General features: G+C 38.9%; 1 protein-coding gene across 6 annotated transcripts; it reads right to left on the reverse strand.

Moving 5' to 3' along the window:
• Positions 1–1033: 1033 nt before the first annotated feature.
• Positions 1034–18715, reverse strand: TPM1 (tropomyosin 1 (alpha)). Of its 6 annotated transcripts, none has more exons than XM_019533408.1 (9): positions 18578–18715; positions 14276–14409; positions 12921–13038; positions 11746–11816; positions 10876–10951; positions 10258–10320; positions 9813–9882; positions 8458–8536; positions 6741–6794 (listed from the first exon to the last, which is right to left on the reverse strand). In XM_019533408.1, the coding sequence occupies exons 1-9, from the start codon at positions 18707–18709 to the stop codon at positions 6791–6793; spliced, it is 747 nt and encodes a 248-aa protein (XP_019388953.1). In that variant the 5' UTR covers positions 18710–18715; the 3' UTR covers positions 6741–6790. The 6 variants fall into 6 exon arrangements, with proteins under 6 accessions (XP_019388951.1, XP_019388952.1, XP_019388955.1 ...); XM_019533409.1 differs by lacking the exon at positions 10876–10951 and adding an exon at positions 11415–11490; XM_019533406.1 differs by lacking the exons at positions 6741–6794; positions 8458–8536 and adding an exon at positions 1034–1963.
• Positions 18716–18721: the final 6 nt, after the last annotated feature.

Below are 18721 nucleotides of genomic sequence, written 5' to 3' on the forward strand. Positions count from 1 at the left end.
GCCCAAAACTGGACGCAGTACTCTAGCTGCAGACTCACCAAGGCCGAGTACAAGGGGAGAATGACGTCCCGGGATTTGCTCGAGAAGCATCTATGGATGCACGCCAGCGTTTTGGTTGCTTTACTAGCCGCAGCATCGCATCGCAGGCTCATGTTTATCTTGTGGTCAATGATGACCCCCAAATCTCTTTCTTCCATAGTGCTAGCCAACGTAGCACTGCCGAGCCTATAAGCATGCTGCAGGTTTTTCTTCCCAAAGTGGAGAACCTTGCATTTTTCAGTGTTAAACACCGTCAGGTTCTCGTCCGCCCATTTGCTGAGCCTGCCCAGGTCAGCCTGGATCACCCGCCTGTCTTCTGGTGTGGATGCTTTCCCCCAAAGTTTGATGTCATCGGCGAACTTGGCCAGTCCGCTTCTGACTCCAATGTCCACATCATTAATGAAGTTGTTGAATAATATGGGTCCAAGGACAGAGCCTTGGGGGACCCCACTGGTCACAGGACACTATGATGATTAACTTCCATCAACCACTACTCTCTGGGTCTGACCACGGAGCCAATTTTCCAGCCAGTGGATTGTGGTGGACCCAAGGCCACAACTGGCCCATTTCACCAAGAGGTGATCATGGGATACCAGATTGAAGGCTTTTTTGAAGTCAAGTAGTAAATGTTGCATTAGCAGTTGATAAGCTGTGTTAACTTGAGCTGTAAATGTCTCCTGATTGGCTAGCCTTTTTGAGTCAACAGTTTCACATTTAAAAGTTAATGGTTTGTGTGTGAAGGCAGGACCCAAACTCAGCTGTGAAGCCAAACTCAGTATCTTAATTTTGAGGTGTATTTTTGAACAGTTTCCAAATTCCTCAGTGCAGGGCTGGAAAATAATATAGCACTTATTTTGACTCTGTTCTTATAGAACAGAACAGGGAAAGTCAGCTTGTCAATATATGTTATTCTTATGAGCAACCCCTGCATGTGCATGCCTTGCATAGATAATTATTTGGTACAATGAAAGACATAAATCACAGGAGGCCAACATTTAAAAAATGTCCTAAAATGTGCATTTTATTTCATATCATTATACAATGTTTACATACAGGCATAATTTTAAAACTGCTTAAAAGAAAGTGTGTAAAATAAAGTGAGGGAAATACCAATTTATAATCCCCCCTCCCAACTCAACGCAAATAAAATACAATTTAAAACAATCTCTACCAAATTCATGTTTTTTCCTGAATTTAATGAATCTTTCAATTTCAACATGAAAAATACAGTGGAATGAATACTCAAGTTGAAATGCTGACCTACACATTTGTAATGAGCTGCAAGTCTACTAGTTAAAAATCAGGAAGTCTTAAATATTTTGCTTCTTGCCTATCCCTTTGTTTTATTGAATTCGAAGGCACAGAAGGTTCAAATCTTCACAGATCAATAACACTCAGATAAAATAAATTACCATGCTGCACAAACATTTGAATTGTACAGTATCAAACTAAAAGCCCACACTGTTGTATCTTTTGTTAAAAGTAGCACCAGTCCGCACCTGATCTGTCTCTCCAACATTACAAAGTCTTCTTGTCAAATATAGTTGGCACTTAAAGGTGGGACACTTTCTGCCGCAGCAAGGATTCCTAGACAGACTAAGCATACTGTATTGCTTAACTCTCTACAAAGTGTAGGCGACATCACGTTGGGAAATGGCACATTTAAACCATAATAGTTTAACCCGCATATGGCTTGCCCATTTTGGTGTTTCCCTGACCCCTGCCTGGTAGGTAAGCAGATGTTCTTGTGACTGGTGAAACTAAAATAAAAACATGTTTAAGGGGTTTCATGGCAAGCAGGTGTAAAAACAAAAATAATGTGGTTGCATCTAAGAAGGTTTTCACATGTTGTTTAACTCCAGTAAAGTTTGATCCAACATCTGATGCATACTAAGGTTTTCTTCTTTGGCATGTGCCACTTTCTCTGTTATGGAATTAAAAAATTACGACATGAATAACAGTTCTTTGGATGCATCAATTTTCTCAACATGAAAGCATGCAATCATCTTTTATCATGGAGGAATTTAGAAGGATGAGATATATGCATGCTCGTAAATACATGCATCTTTAGACAAGAGAATGACAAAAGATCCAAATCAATCAAGTGAACGTCAAGTGATGCAAGTTTTGAACTGTTGTGCAGCTACATGTCTAAAAAACTGACCAGTGTCAAAAGAGGTAAGACGTTTGTAAGGTTCATAAGCCACCTGGCCAGGGGCGGGGTGGGAGTGGGGGAAGATGATTAAAGAAAGAAGGGGGTGGAATTTACAACAATCAAACCACCAAGAAGGACAGAATTTTTGATTCTGTACTCCAAAAACATTCACGCTTTTCAAGCTGCATTATAATTCAGAACTTGCAGAGAACAAAACACAAAAACAACCCCCTTGCAATTAAATGGCTTCTGAGAAAATGAACATATTATTTTGGCTATTAAATATAATGAAAAGGTGTTTTATTGGCAGTTAATAGTTTTACGCTGCATGCACACTTTTATAGAATAGTCATTTAACACTGTTATATGACAATATATAAGCACAATGTTCTGGAGCTACATGCTACCAAAATCCAATAACAACAACTTTATGCTGAGGCAAGCGTACCTTTAAACTGACCAGGTATTTTAAGATGGGGCTCCTATTTCTAAGGCTGCTTTCACCCCAAAATAAGGCCATTTTATTGTAAACTCAAAACAGAGCACTAAATTTCCAGTTATGAAAGAGCTGGGAATATTTTATTTTGGTTTTGAAATCGGAAATCTTGGCTAACATCCCCTCCCCGCCCTCACTTCCCCTAGTAGCCAGTAAAACTCTTAGGACCAAATTATAATGGGAACTAAAATGAAAGAATAAGTTTTCTACAAGAAAGGGTGCTGGTTTTTAAATGCTATTGGCCAAAGACTAACTGGTAGTGCAGTGGAAAGGATACACCTATTACACGAAGAGAACGTGCCACTGCTCCAAGATATACATTTAAAAGGAGCCATATCAGAAGGGGCACTTCCACATTTTTCCAGCATTATTTGAAAATGTCATCCATTAATTTATAGTAGATGCAATACCCTGGATATCAATTTACAGGTTTCTTGCATATTTCTACAGGGATTTATTCATTCTTGAGGAATTTAGATAAGTTTATGTTTAAAAACAGCTAACAATATATCCACACCAAAGTTTAATCCTCATTCAATGCCAAATTTAGTTCATTAGTTAGGCGACTCTTTTGCTCAAGTTGCTGGTAGAGTTGGTCTGTAGAGTCAGCAAGCAAGTTAAAAGGAAAAAAGGCAGAATGAAGAAAGATTAGACAGAAAATAAAGATAAGTAAGAGTTAATAAAAACTAGGTCACAAGACAGTTCAGTAACTAGTAAAACAGAGAGAAATTCCTTTCCTTACCTTTAGTCACCAGAGTACTAGAATTATAAATACCTACTCCAAAAACCCAAGGAACACCTACTACAACCTTTGAAGGACTTCTCTAACACTCCTCTTGTGGGATTAGATTGCGGGACAGATCAATAGTGGGGAAAAAAAAACAAAAGGCAGACCCAAAAGTACCTCCCAAGTGAAACCATATGAAATATAGTGCGACTTCTAAACCTAGATCTGCATGCAGCAGCAACTGCGCCAGTGTTTGTTTTAGGACTACCATCATTTTGTGCAAGTACACAAGACATGGCACAATTTCATGGCTAAACATCACGTGACTGAAAGCAATTGTATAGTCAGGCTTTATAACTGAAGAAGTGCACTAGCTTAGTGAAGTCAACTGCATCTTGGCTAAGTGTAACAGACACTGAAATCACTGCACCCTTTTCAGTGAGTCTCTTGGAGTCTCAGTGTTCAGTTTAACACGATTAGATCAAGCCCTGCATGACTAACTGCATGTTCTCTGTATTGTGTGATTTGGCAACTCAAATAGCTTTGGGAAACTAAGGTGCATTTCCCAATTACTAAAATGAGGAGGATTTAAACCCATGAATGTAATATGAGATTCACACATGTACATGTGACAGGCTTCACAGTAGGCAATATTCAGGTGAAACAATGAGTGCAAGCTGCCATTCTGCTTGAGTAGAGCAAAATACTCAAGGACTGTCATGACAGTTGAGCTTCAGGATCAAACACCACACATACAGCTACAGTATTAAAACAGAAAATCTAGTTAGGATTGTTTCATGACAATGTATTCTGTTTCCTTCTCTTGTTTTGTATTTTTATTGACAGCATAAATATGAATTGAGACTATTTTACATGAATATTTTGACCGTTCATACCCAGTTTTTCCAGTGTGCAGAAGAATCTGTTTTGCCTTTCAGACCCGAGAGCTACAACAACAATATACATCATCCTACAGCAGTAACCAGGCCATACAAGGCCACAGGACACATTTGTGCAACAAATGGAAAAACATCTGAGCCAGGTAAGATCAGAAGATAGCCCAGAACCTGGGTCTGTTACCATTGACAGACTGCCTTAGCATCCCTCTTCATCACTGCAATGTTACACATTAAATCACACTTGGAAACACTCTCCAAAATCTCAAGACAGCCAAGCATCCACTCTGAATATCAAAATCTATGTAGTGATTCTTCAAAAAAAATATGGTGTTGTACTTTGAACTAAGAGCTGCATATTTGTTAGCATCATAACACTTGATTTTTTTATTTGAGGTAAAAAAATTAAATTCTAGATGCCCAAACTAAAACTAATTCTAAAAATCATTAGTCAGACTTGAACATCTTGACCTCAAGTTTTCCAACTTTTAAACGTATATATAAACAGGAACAGGAAGGTTTAAGCATTACACTTGATAATTGTATAGTTATTGGCCAATATGAAGATTGTCCAAATTACGCATCTCTATTTTATGGGTTATAATTCTTTTGAGAAGAACTAAATCTATGAGGCTTTTTTAGATTTGACGAAAGTTGAAAAAACAAAAAAAACTAAATAAAAAACCAAAATAAAACAAACACACACCACCAAAAAACCTTGAGTTTCTCTATCTTCACCTGGTTCAGATTTTCTAATGATCAATATTCAGATCAAGCATGGTATATATAAATGTTATGAAAAGATGCTATGAGGTGAAATTGACAAAAAAATTTCAAAAACAGAAATGGAAAAAAGTGTTGATTTCCAATTAGAACCAAAACAAGAGAAAAAAAGAAATTACCAATTATGAAAGGACTGCAAGTGGGAAGGATGCATTTTCAAGCCTCATGGAGTTCTATACATTAGAGAAAAGTTAAAAAAAAAGAAAAAGATAATAGCTCTCTAAGGCAACTCCACATTACCATTTACATGGGAATAATATGAAATTAAGTACAAATATCAGGGTACAGAACAGTAAATTTAGGTACACTGATTTATGTTTTATAAGCTTTGGAAACTTTAGTAACAAAATCCAATGAAAGGAGTAATTAGAGGTCAATTTAATTTAAACTGATATTTACTTTAATGTAAAAACTATTTTAATTTTTCCCCTCATTATGAAAGAAATGAAGTTAGAATAGTTGCAATGAATTTAAAGAACTACCACTGCACTTGTAATTATATATAACATAGGAGAGCAAAAAATGACAATAATTTCATGTTCTATACTTAAAAGGACAATGTCAAGGTCAATATGAACCAACCATTTAGGTTTTTCAGAACAAAGATTTAAACGGCCAGAGACCAATGAAAACATTTAATTTAATATGTAATGAAGGCAGGGCAGTATGAGTTAACCACTGACAATTACAAGACTGATTTAATTTTTAAAGCATTTCTCTGCAACTCAAACTTTGAATTTTATTCCAACACAAAATTGTAAAACTGATTAAAGATGAAAGTGAAACTCCACTGCATTTTCCCCCAACCTAGGTAGTAAAATTTAAGAAGTAAACAACATCTACGGATTTCCATAGCTCCAGAACTCATATAGTTAATCAGAGACCAGGTCATCTGGTGGTTTTATTTAGAAAAAAAAAAAAGTGATTTTTGACCTGACATTATCCCATTAAAAAGTTATTTCCCTGAAAAGTTAAATGATGAACGCACTTATGTAAGGCAGGAAGTCTTCAGTATCAAGCTAATAGGAAATTCTGGACTCTGGAAAAAAATGTAACTGCCAAGAGATCTCTAAGGGCCAACTTGCACTCAGCTATGCTCCCATGACCGAATTACCTCAGTGGGAATTAATTGTATGCTTGCAGATTTTGGCCCAAGAATAAAAGAATAAAAACCTAAAAAAAAACCCCACTGAGCCTGAGTCTCATATTATCTGCATTTTAATTTGAGGGGGGGGAAATGAAGATCCCACTACAAAAGTGATCAATTTAGGATACCCAGGTGTAGCACTGTCACCCCACAAGCTAATATTATTGGTTTTACATTTTTGATAACCAAGCAAAAGGTTTGTGAAAAAGGGTGGAAAAGTAAAGAAGGGAAAGGCAGCCAAAAATGGATTCCTAATGGCAAAAAAGCAGATTTTTAACTTTATTAATAGTTTTCAATAAATAAAAGGCAAAAGAATAGCAAAAGGGATACAGCTTACACAGTGGGATGTTTTATTTTACATTGAAAGAAGTAGAGTTTCTGTACAATAGAAGGCACAAAGAGCAATATCCTGAGACAGGAGTCTAAAAGAAAAGGATCAAGGTAAGCTGGAAGGCAGGACAGTGAGCCCATGAAACATCCAAGAGCTTGGAAAGGTGGTTTAATCCAGTTGGATGAAGATGTCTTTTTACAGGTGAAGCAAAGAAATTTATCTGCATGAAGAAAATAAGTTGGAAAAGGTGGAAAATGAAAATGGCATAATGGAAAGAAATAAAGGGAAAAAACAGCAATAGCACAGCAGAACTAAGCATGCCAAGCTAGACTGCTAGTAAAATACTATCCCACACCTACTACTGGAATGTTACAGCAATGCCTCATTTACACTTAGATGGGTAAATGTATTTATAGCTGAAAGTCAGTTCTGAATGCTCTCTCCCTTACTTAAAGGCCACTTACTAACAAAAGAAAGAAGAAAAACCTCACATCTATAATTCAAAACTCATTACAGACAAGCTGTTACAACAAAGAAATCTCCAAAGCCTGTGGCATTGCTTTCAAATTGGACATCTCTTAGATTTAAGTTATGCTAGTATAGTTGCTAATGCATGCAAGAAACTACGTTTAGTTCTCTGCGCAGAAAAACCCAGAGGCCTGCAATTTGTGCATGAAGATGTTAGTGTGAAGAGCCACTAAAAGTATTTTCTCATTTAGAATCAAAACATGCAAAACAGATAATATTAGACCACCACAACTTTCTAATCCTTACAAGGTATGGCAAAGGTAATAATTTTTTTTAATTAGATAGGATAATTTTAAATTTTTAACACATGCAAAGCACATTTGTAGCTCTACCCAAAGCCTAACATTTACTAAAAAACTGCAACTCCAGATCCTTTGGATGCAGAAGGAACATCTACTGGCATAATTTAGAGTGTGCCACAACTGGCCAAGTTCTCCTTTGTCAGTTTTTCAAAATTTATGCACAAGGGCATCACTATGGGGAGGAAGAATTTAAAGGTTTCAGCAGTTGATTCCTGTTCTGTGTCTTTAGTATCTATCAGAAAATTTAGTCTGTTACAAATACTAGACTACCAAGCACTTCATGGGTGGGTCATATTCTTACCAACCTTGCAGTTTTACTAGTTTTCATATTTCTTCCCTTAACTGCATGTTAACTAAAGCCAGTGTTGCAACAGTTCTGTCTCGTGAGCTATTTCCATCACTGCCAGTAAAATATGTGAAGATATTTTCGAAGACTCAAGACCACATTCCAAATCTGTGTCCCTTTTTTTAACAGAAGGTCTTAAAAAGTATTTTGTCATTAGCAATAGCTGTTGAGATATTAGGGCAGGCCAGAAAACTAAGAAACACTACTAAAAAATGAATGAAACACGTTATCTAAATCCCACAGACTACCCTGAAATTTTCAGAGTAGATTCTTTACCAGAGGTAGTTACTACTCACAAGAGTAAAACAAACTCTGAAAAAAGCCCATTGTATAGCACATACTGAAACACTTCTATTCTGGCAACTTTAAAACGGTGGTCTGTGTAACATATCTGAACAGAAGCAAACTGAAAATGTGGAAGTAAAAGCGAATTAAGCAAGACAACTATAAAGGAAAGGCCAATTCATGGATCCAAAATGAAAATGCAAACATGAGTTTATAAAGCTAATCTGGAAAAACTCTTAAGAAAATTGACTAGGACAGGCAAAAAGTACTTGCCTACTCTTTACCAAGACAAAAAAAAATAGCTATATTTTACGTGCTTGAACAAACTAAGAGAATTTGTTCACCCTAGAGAGTTTAATTTCATAAGACTGCAGCTAAGCAATCAGGAAAGTAGCGCAGGCACAAGCGAGGAGGACATTTACATGGAAGTCATATCGTTGAGAGCGTGGTCCAGCTCCTCGCTGATCGCCTTGTACTTCAGTTTCTGAGCATATAACTCATCTAATATTTCCCAGGGGAAGACGGAGATGTGCGAGGAAATGGTGTAAGGTCAAGTGATGGAAGGTGAAGGTGGTGGCATGGGATACCATCCAGAAGCAGTGGCAGGAAAAGGGAATAGTGCACAGAAGGAAGTGGTGTAGCAGACAAAGAACAAAAACAAATAAAATATAAATTAGGAAGGAATAAAAACAGAAAGTAGCTTTACATGAAAAGTCAATGAATATTACTGCATCACTGGCAAGCCAAGCCGAGAAAGATAAAGCCAAAGAAAATCAAGCGTGAAAAGAAAATACAGTTACCATTTCACTAAACTGTATTTGCTTGTATTCTACAAGTTGTATAGGCACATGCAACAAGTTACAGATCTAAAAATACTGCTGTTGTAGAACTGAGCTTTCTACATCCATATTCTGTGAAGAGATATTACAGTGTTTGCTACTCTGAAACACAGCTTTTTTCCAGAGGTTTTGTACTTCCCAAGCATCTTAACTTTTTTCTCTTTTGCTTTCCCTTTCTTGCTCTTTTTTTTTTTTTTAAACTGAGTCACTGACCACTGTGCAGCTGGCTGGTTCTTTCATACCCTTTAAAGACCTCTAGCTCAAGACAGGTCTCCTATACCAAGCAAGAAATTTTACTGTAACGTTAAAGTAGCACATTTTCAAGGGAAATATTTTTAAATTAGAAAGCACAAGTGATTTCTCTAGAGCATAAAAAGTACTTTGCTAGAATTCTGAAAGATTCTAAAACAAATTCCATGTCCTCTATAAAATCATCTCAGCTTCTTGATGTGTACACAATGCACTAGTTTTACTGGACAATAACAAATATTCTACTTCAAAAAATAGCTGCGTTGACCTGTGCTTACTCCCAGTCATAAATTGAATTAGCTTGCAACATTCCTAACAACCAAACAAAATACTGCTCCTTGCTGATAATTATAAACAATTAAACCAGGGTATTCATTTTATTTTCTGATTATTTACCTTCTCCATATAGCCAAATAGAAGAGTTTAAAGGAAAACAGGTCTCAGAATATAAAAGAAAAAAGAGAAAAGGCAAGAGCAAAACACTGTCCACCTAACCTGGTAGGTCAATAATAAATCTAGACTGGAAAATACTATATTCATTTAGGGGATATTCTTCACATTCTACTTAAAGGATTATTTTCTTTTGTTGGCATGGGACTGGTCACATAAGTAAGAACTTGCAGGACATTCACTAAAATATATACAGGTGGGCACAAGCTTTGTGCAAGTGAGAAAAAGAAGAATCATACCTTCTAGGTCATCAATGCTCTTCTCCAGCTTGGTTACTGATCTCTCAGCAAATTCAGCACGAGTCTCAGCCTGAGGTTAAGAATGTACATGTCAAAAAACACAGAAGTAATTTTAGGACATTTATGATATAGCTAGAGGTACAAAAGCAATTATAAGTACGAGAAAAACAAAACAGCAGTGGTTTTTAAGTGCACATTTTTTCTTTTTAAGTACATTGCACTTTATATGCAAGATGGACCTAAAATCAGATCCCTGACCATCTCGACTTCTGTACTTACTGTATTTTTATGCACATAATACAAAGCCAGAAGTGCTTGTATTGTAAAATGCTCTTTTTTATGAGCAGGCATTTAACATACTACTATTATCCATAAACTGACAACTTCATATTAAGAGAGACAGAGTGTTATTGTAAGATTTGTTACAGAATTGCTCAAATTTTACCTCCTTCAGTTTGTCGGTCAGGACTTTAATCTCCTCTTCATATTTGTCTTCCTTCTGTGAGTACTGTAATTAGAAAGAGCATCACAGATGTTAGACCAAGTATTTGGTCTAGGAAAATATAACATGCATGACAAATCTTCCAATGTAACGTTACCCTCATATCAGCATAGTTAATGGTGCAGTGTATTTTCTTCCCATGATCATGTTTTGGTTTATTTATTACAAGAACCAAGTTTTGCTCTAAAATGCATGGGACTAGGTAGTGGTAACTCAGGGCAGAATTTAACCCTAAAATTTTAAAGCGGGAGGACAGGTTAAAGGCAAGATAATATCTTAATACTAAAGCTGCATGACACAGCACATAATATATATTACAGTTTTATATACGGTTGATGAACTGTTAACACTGATTGAATCTTTGTTTGAATAACGATTCTCATGATTCTGGAATATGGCCAAATACCAGCTAAGTAACAGGTCCAAATGTTTCTATTTATCATATGCCTTAATGAAATACCGTGCAAATATTTAAAAAAAAAAAATGAATAAGAAAAAATGTAGGCCTTTTGGATTAATTACTTGCCAAGTGACATGCTCTCACATAAGGCTCTAGCCTACCTTCTCAGCCTGAGCCTCCAGCGACTTCAGGTTGTTGGTCACAGTTTTCAACTCCTCTTCAAGCTCAGCACATTTGCTATTATTTTGGAACAGAGGCAGGAAAGAGGGCAGGTGGAAGACCAGTCAAGCCAAAGAAATAGGAAAAAAGGGGGAAAAAAAGATAGAGAAAAATGAAAAAAATTATGGAGCAAAAGAGCGGCCTAGAAAGTAGCTGAAGCCATCACAGAATTGAAAACAATCCTTCAGTGCCAGAATTAGCTTTAAAATATTTTTTAAAAAAGCAATTATTTTCTACAGCACTGAGCTTACTTAGAGTGCTCAAACATCCTTTAACTATGAGATAGTTCAGCTTCTTTTCTGGCTGCACAAAAGATTGGTTGTAAAGGTAAAAATGAATAAGAGACTAAGAAAGCCACCAAAGCAAGATGCAAAGAAAGTAAAGAATGCAGTGAGGATTCATTCATTATTATCGATGGGCTAGGAAAGCTGAAAGATTTGGGTTGCAGCTAAACCTAAAAACTGTATATTAGTATCAGTACCTTATCCTCTGCAGCCATTAATGCTTTCAAGGTTTGATCCATTATTCTTAACTGTTCTTCCAGCTGTCGGACTTGGCTGTTAGTGAACACATGAAATGCACAAAAGCCATTCACAAAATCAGTGTGCAGGTAGAGCATGCAGTGACAACACATACACATATACATACACACACATTTACTTGGGTGTTTACTGTTTATCTCAATCATTACAGTAAATGAGCAAATCATAGCTTTGAGCTGAACACATACAGTGTACTGCCAACATTTCATGCTGTTACAGTTACTGTCTTGCAGCACCTCACGCACATCCTGGGGAAGTTCGATCCCTTACCCTTCCGAAAGTTCAGCGCGTTCCTCAGCCCTCTCAAGATCACTCTCAATAATTACCAATTTACGCGCCACCTATAAGAGGCAAATATAAAAATGTGTTATTGCAAGCTCTGTGCTAATGCAGTCAATGCCTTGGGTAATATTTATGCTGGAATAATCTAAATAAAGGATCAAGCCTTTTCCATAGCATTATAGGTTCACAGATGTAGGGTCAGAAGGGCCCTGAGCAGATCATCAAGTCTGACCCCCTGCCCTGGGCAGGAATGAATACTGGGCTCTCATATATCCCCTGGTAAGCTTAAACTCAAACGACCCCACCTAGGTAATTATCAAGTCTCCTTTTAAAGACCCCTAAGGTAAGAAGCAGCACCACTTCCCTTGGAAGCTAGTTCCAGATCCTGGCCACCCTGACTCTGAAGTAGTGCCTCCTGATGTCTAGCCTGAACCTACTCTCAATCAACTTGTGGCTGTTATTCCTTGTTACTCCAGGAGGTGCTCGGGGGAACAGCGTCTCACCCATTCCCCTTTGGTCCCCCCTGGTACAAAGTTTCCCTACTCCAAAAAAAAGAGTTTACAAGTGAACCAGACCTTTTTTTACTCATAAGGTTCCATTCATATTACCGTACATTGGGAATGGAGCCCATGGAAAATATCCACTCACGTGACAGAATCATAGAAAATTAGGGTCGGAAGGGATTTCTGGAAGTCATGTAGCCCAACCCCCTGCTCAAAGCAGGACCACCCTCAACTAGATAAAAAATATGATAATAGTTCAAGAGTATTTCTTTCTTTTTCTGATAGCCTCTCTGAAGAAGGCAGGGATTCTTCTCTCAACCATTCTGGTGCAAGTGTAGCATAGCAAGATGCCATGACACTAACTGTGTGGTGTCAAACCACATGGCAAGAGAACTGACAGGTTAGCTTCATTTAATCCTGTTGGTACCAATTTTAGCTGCTGGACCAAGAGCCTGCTATACTAAGGAATAAGCAAAGCTCTTCAGCAGACACAGAATTGCCTCATCTCTGGAGACACCCAGGAGTACGCTTCTGCTATAAGTCCTTCATGGGAGCATCACTGTGTTTCTGACCTCTTGTGCTTGTATGACAAACAAAACCAAATAGCTGTAGTCAGAGTCTGTATGGCCTCTGCTCTGCAATCTGCACTCAAGAACTGACCTCTTCATATTTGCGGTCAGCCTCCTCAGCAATATGCTTGGCTTCTTTAAGCTGGATCTCCTGGATTTCCATTTTCTCTTCATCCTTTTGGGCTCTGTTTTCAATGACCTTCATTCCTCTGAAGACAGGAAAAACAGGAAATACAAGGTTTAGAGCTTGCTAGTTTACCTCTAACCCTCATGCCATTAGACTAAGATGAGTGAAGTGCCAGAGATATTCGACTTCACTGTGAAATTAAATTTCCAGGGCTTAGTTCTGTGTACTTGCGCTTGCAGGCTAAAAATAAACCCTAAGGGAGTCAGATTTAAATGGAAGAAATAGTTCATTATGTTGTTTGTGCAACTCACAACTGAGCAGACATCTGAAATCATCCATCTCTGTAGGTTTTTCATACTTTTTTAATGCAGTGACTAGCTATCTCCCCTTCAAAATGTATATGACAATGGGAATTGCTTTTCAGTCCCTAAGAAAAAGTGACTAAGGATAAAAAGTACCCTACAACTCACATGCTAAATACTTCAGCTCCTTGGCACTGCATCTCCAAATCCCTGGAAGACTGACAAAGGGCATATTTCTGAGGTGGATATTTAAAATTCTGTGACACCTCCTGTATTTAAGATCCCTTCTGCTCTGCACAAAAAATATGTTTTTTTTTAAATGACGGGGATTTACCCTGACAAAAATTCCCTTTCCTAGCTGTTATACAATGTGCCATGCGCCTGTTCAAAGCTTTTTCACCTTAAAGTGGCTGTCAAATTTGTCAGTGCTGACAAATGCACACTCTGTAAAATGTTCAGTGATCTTTCCAGAAGAAATAAATTGTGACAGATAATTTGTAAAAGGCCAATGGTGTAAAAGTCCAAACACCAATGGGACCTGGACTCCTAAAGCACCTCTAGTGCTTTTGAACATTCTCTCCTAAATTCTCCTGATCCTGCATTCATAAGAGCACAAGAAGCTGCACTGATGCACAAACTGCATACTGCCAGTCCTTTCCTGTTTGCCTTTCCAGACCATCTAGTCTTTGTGTAAGATTTTTCTTGAGTGCTCCAAGAGTGATGCAAAATACAGGCTTCTATCAGGGAAGCAGTGTGCATCATCTCCACAGCCCCTAACGATTCAAAGGATACTTGAAAATATTATCTCTACACTGGGCATGTAAACTAAGATTAAAACCGGAATGCTCAGTAAGACTTTGTGGATTAGGGGAAGGATTGACTGAGGTCCACATATGCAAAGGTGAAACTGACCCCAGGCAAACACGAAAGTAGTTTAGCTTACTTTTGGTTAACTCACACGTGACTACATTTGATTTGTAAGGACAGGGAACTGATCAAAAATTGAGCCATACTCACCTTTCACTCTCATCTGCTGCCTTCTCAGCCTCCTCCAGCTTTTGCAGAGCAGTTGCCAAACGCTCCTGTGCACGATCCAACTCTTCCTCAACCAGCTGGATACGTCTGTTCAGAGAAGCTACATCGCTCTCAGCCTAAATAAAGGAAGCAAAGAAAATAAATTCATAATATAAGCTAAGTCTTTTGTAAAGGACCATTGAGACAGTATTAAAATGAAAGTTGGGAGGAAGCACATGGAACAAAACCTACGCTAACCCATCAAGTAGCCTGCGTGCACATACCCCCACCAATGCCTTCATTAAAACGTACAGTCATCAATTGGATTTACTGGTCCTCCACTCCATATGAAGTACCTAAATACCACACAACTTGTACTAACAAAATACAGCATACTGTCAGATTCCCTTTTTCCCCCCCTGGTTTTGTGCCTTCAGCTTGCAGCTATGAACAGAGTAAAGACACTAAAAACTTTGTTTAAATGTAAAAATTTTTTATATGAACTAACTGGTCTGCCCCAGACGAGTGTATTGACGGAAGATGTGCAGCTTTAATCCGAAGTCTAGGGGTAGAGATTTGCCTTTATTTCTAAAAAAGAAGTCACATTACTTCTTTGAGCTACAGGAAGGTAGGAAGCATTAGTTCTGTGAGTTAGCACAGGGAATACCCACACTTACAATATATCAGTGAAGGAATCTGCATAAACCTCTCTCACAAATGGAGTGCTAAAACACTGGAAACCAGTGTAAGTGCAAGATATAGATGGGGTTTGTTTATAGAAGATACAATGCTAACAGGTATGTTAACAATTAAAGTTACATTACAGAAGTCCTGGCCTCTACAACTGCCAGATACAGGACATGTGAATAGGTACGGTGATAAGCATCCTCCTCATTATTTCCTCCATCTTTGTCTTCCTTGCATTATCTACTTCTCTGGTCTTCTGCATACCTCTTTACAAGCTTTCACTTGAGATATTTTTCAAGCTACATCTGCTTTGGTCACAGAATAAGTCCTGTAATGGGATTCTATAAACAATTTCCTTATTGAGCCTCTTGTTTTCAAAAGGACACACAGGTGAGAAGTGCTTAGAATAAAAGATCACTATTTTAAAAGGTATATTACTTCCAAGAAAACAAACTGCATTTTAAGTTATTGAAAACTTACTTCAACATTTACCCAGTACGTTCTTCTAGGAAAGCGCAACTGTGATACCTGACAACTACTACTTGCAAATACTGGTACCCTTTTGCGATTGAAGATTTTTAGGCGTTACTATTTACAACCATAGCAAGAGACCTAGTCATGGGCGAGGGGATTCTGAAAAGGTGTGATGGAGAGCTCCCTGGCACGGCAGGGTGCACTTGGCAGCAGTGATCAGAGCTATCAACAGCAGAGAGCTCACTACCTGTGCACTACACAGTCACAGTACAGTGCAATTGAACCAGTGCACCTCCCTTCCCCCCACTTCCCTTCCACCCCAATCTGTCCCTGTCATCAACTAAGACTCCACTGTGCTAAGTTTAAATAAGAACAGCTTCTATATGGGGCAATCTCTACCTTCTACTACAGTGGTAAAACTGCCACTAGAACAAATGGAAGGTGCACACACAGAGCAAACATACACATTTACGAACTATTAAAGGTCACTGGGAACACTGGCAACAAGACTGCAAGATTAGGTACAGAAAGAAAATAAATCCCTAAATGTCTATGTTATCTCAAGTTTTCTATTTTCTCTGGGCATGTAATCAGGCTGTAAGGCTCAGCACTCCTACAAGCCACAAGATTTTTAGATGAACACAGATATTTCAACTTGAAAAACAAAACTTCTTTTGGCAAGTGGGGTTTGCAGATAGTACTTTTGCAAATGCCAGTCAAAAATACTTTGGGAAAGTAGCAATACTGCAAGTTAATTATTATCATGCTAAAACTGTTCTTACTGTGATGTGCATACAATATACTTAGAAAACATAGGGTGATTAAAGTTCAAGTTCTTACTTCCTGTTCTGCAAGCTATAACTCAACAAGGGTTTACCAACTAGCCTTATAAGGCCCAAGTTATTCTGCTGCAGAGCAGTACTTCTGTCCTTATATGGTAAGGAAAGGGAAAAAAATACTGATGACATTAAGGGACACTCCCATGGCTAACAGATAAACATAACCTTTTGCATTTATGCCAAAGCCCTTGTACACTACATACTTTCACCGTGAGACGACATGAATACGTTATAGGTTGATTATTGTTATTGTCTAAGGAAGATTTTTTGCCAGCTATTCTTATAACTGGATTCACTGACTTTTGATTTTTTTTAAAAAGAAAATGGCCGCAGGTTCTCAAAATCTTAATAAACTTGTTAGCAATCAAAAGATGTAAGTTCCAATATGCTGTGTCAAGTGCCTAAGCTTTCTTATGGTTTGCATTTTGTACCTGGCACAGGAGAAAAAAAAAAAATCTAGCTGATCACATGCCTCAGTATTACACTAAGGGAAGGGTCAGCTTTATATCCCAGACTGCTAGCTGCAGTGAACACTTTGATAAGAAAAACTCAACAGTACAGCAACAGCTACATTTGTGTAAATGAATATATAGCAAAGCCACATATTTACATGTGCTCATCAGGTCCATTACCTGTTTTTATTCACATCACTACTTACGTCTATTAAATGGAAATATAAATATTATTCATAATTATAAACTCCCTATGAAGTCTAGATAAAATATTCAAGAAACAAAACCCTGCCTTCAAGCATGCAAAGCTCAAATCTCTATTCTGTGTCAGACATTTAATAAGATTTGCAGAAGTCTTCTCATTAGAAGTGGCCAAAGCCACCTTTATGGCCCTGACCCTGTTTCCATTGAATGCAACTGCAAAACTCCTACTGTTTTAAGTAACACAAGATTAGCCCATTGTACAACAGAAAATGTAACTTACCAGTAAAACTGCTTTTGCTGAAAAGATTCCATAGTGGCTAAGTCACCCATCACCTCAAATAGGAAAAATCACTTTCCTTTCCTGACCTAGTCCTTTCCTTCACTGACCTACTTACTGCTATCAGCTTTTTAGAAAAGCATGTCATGGTTAGGATTGTTTAAAAAGGAACTTTTAAAGAAACAAATTAGCAACCTGTGACATGATCTACATCCAACTGCAGAAACAGTTATGTGAAGTGAGTTTGTAAGAATGTTAAATACGGTCAGAGAATTCAAATGAGCCATCACTGTAGTCTCCAGGAAGGCCATCTGTAACCAATCAGGAAACATTTCTTTCACTGATGGATATCAGATAGCACACTTGTGAATTTACTGCCTAGATTAGAACAGACAGAAAATTCCAGGCAAAGGTCCCTAGGCACCTTTTTTATAACAAAGTAAATTAATGATAAAACAACTGTTTTACATCATTTTTCTACAACTACTGAAGACCCCAAAACATCTCTATGAGGAATATTGTAATATATATTTTACAGAAAGAAAAATTTAGGTACAGAGATGTTAGGAGAACTGCCAAAGGTCAGTGGTAAACCAAAGAGCAGAGCTCCTGGTCTCTTGCTGTAGCCACAAGAGAAAGCTCCATCTCAAGGCATCTACCAAATGATGCTTCTCTCTTTTGTAGCTTACTTCATGTGGAAATCTGGGTGGAACAGATGACTGTCCTCAAAACAATTGGCTAGACTGGAAACATCTGAAAGAGTCACAGTGCTGGCCTGAGGTGTTTTTTTCTGTCTCTGAGAACCCAGGTGTAATTCCCTGGGTAACCTCTGACAAGCAGCCTCTGTGCCCCAGCTCCCGGTTTACAAAAATGGGCCTGGTTTATAAAACGGGACAGCATCAACACTGCTTCAGAGGGGTGCTGGGAGAAGACATCCATTCACCACGTTCATCACATACTACACTAACACAAGCACCTCAATCCAGGTACACGCTGCGTGGCAAGACACTGTAGTCAAAGCCTCAGATCTGGCACCCAGGAGCTAGGCCTCGAGTTCAGGCACCCGCACAGATGTGACCCGCCATTCAGAAGGAGCAGGAAGGACGACTAAGAAGGGGAAACACGGCCTCAGGGCGCCTCAGCAAGAGCTGGCCTCTGCAGGCATCAGGGGCCTGGTGGTGCCCCCCGACCCTGGCACCTAAACTCTGCCCCAGGTGACTTGCTCTGCAGGGCGGCGGCTCCGGCCGGCACCGCGGCCTCCAAGGGCCGAGCAAGGACCCGAGCCGCCTCCCCACCACACTGCGGCCGGGGCCTGCGCGGGGCGCGGCCGTGGCGTTGGCCAGGGAGGGCCCCCGGCCCGCCGCCGCCGCACCTCCTCCCGCAGCGCACGCTCCTGGTCCAGGTCCCGCTGCAGCCGCCCCGCGCGCTCCTCGGCGCCGTCCGCCTGCTCCTGCAGGCTGCGGATCTTCCTGCGCACCGCGTCCAGCGAGCTCAGCGCCGCCATCGCCGCCGCCCC

Source organism: Crocodylus porosus, unplaced genomic scaffold (genome assembly GCF_001723895.1).
Source record: "Crocodylus porosus isolate Cpor-Errol unplaced genomic scaffold, CroPor_comp1, whole genome shotgun sequence".
Lineage (NCBI taxonomy): Eukaryota > Metazoa > Chordata > Crocodylia > Crocodylidae > Crocodylus > Crocodylus porosus.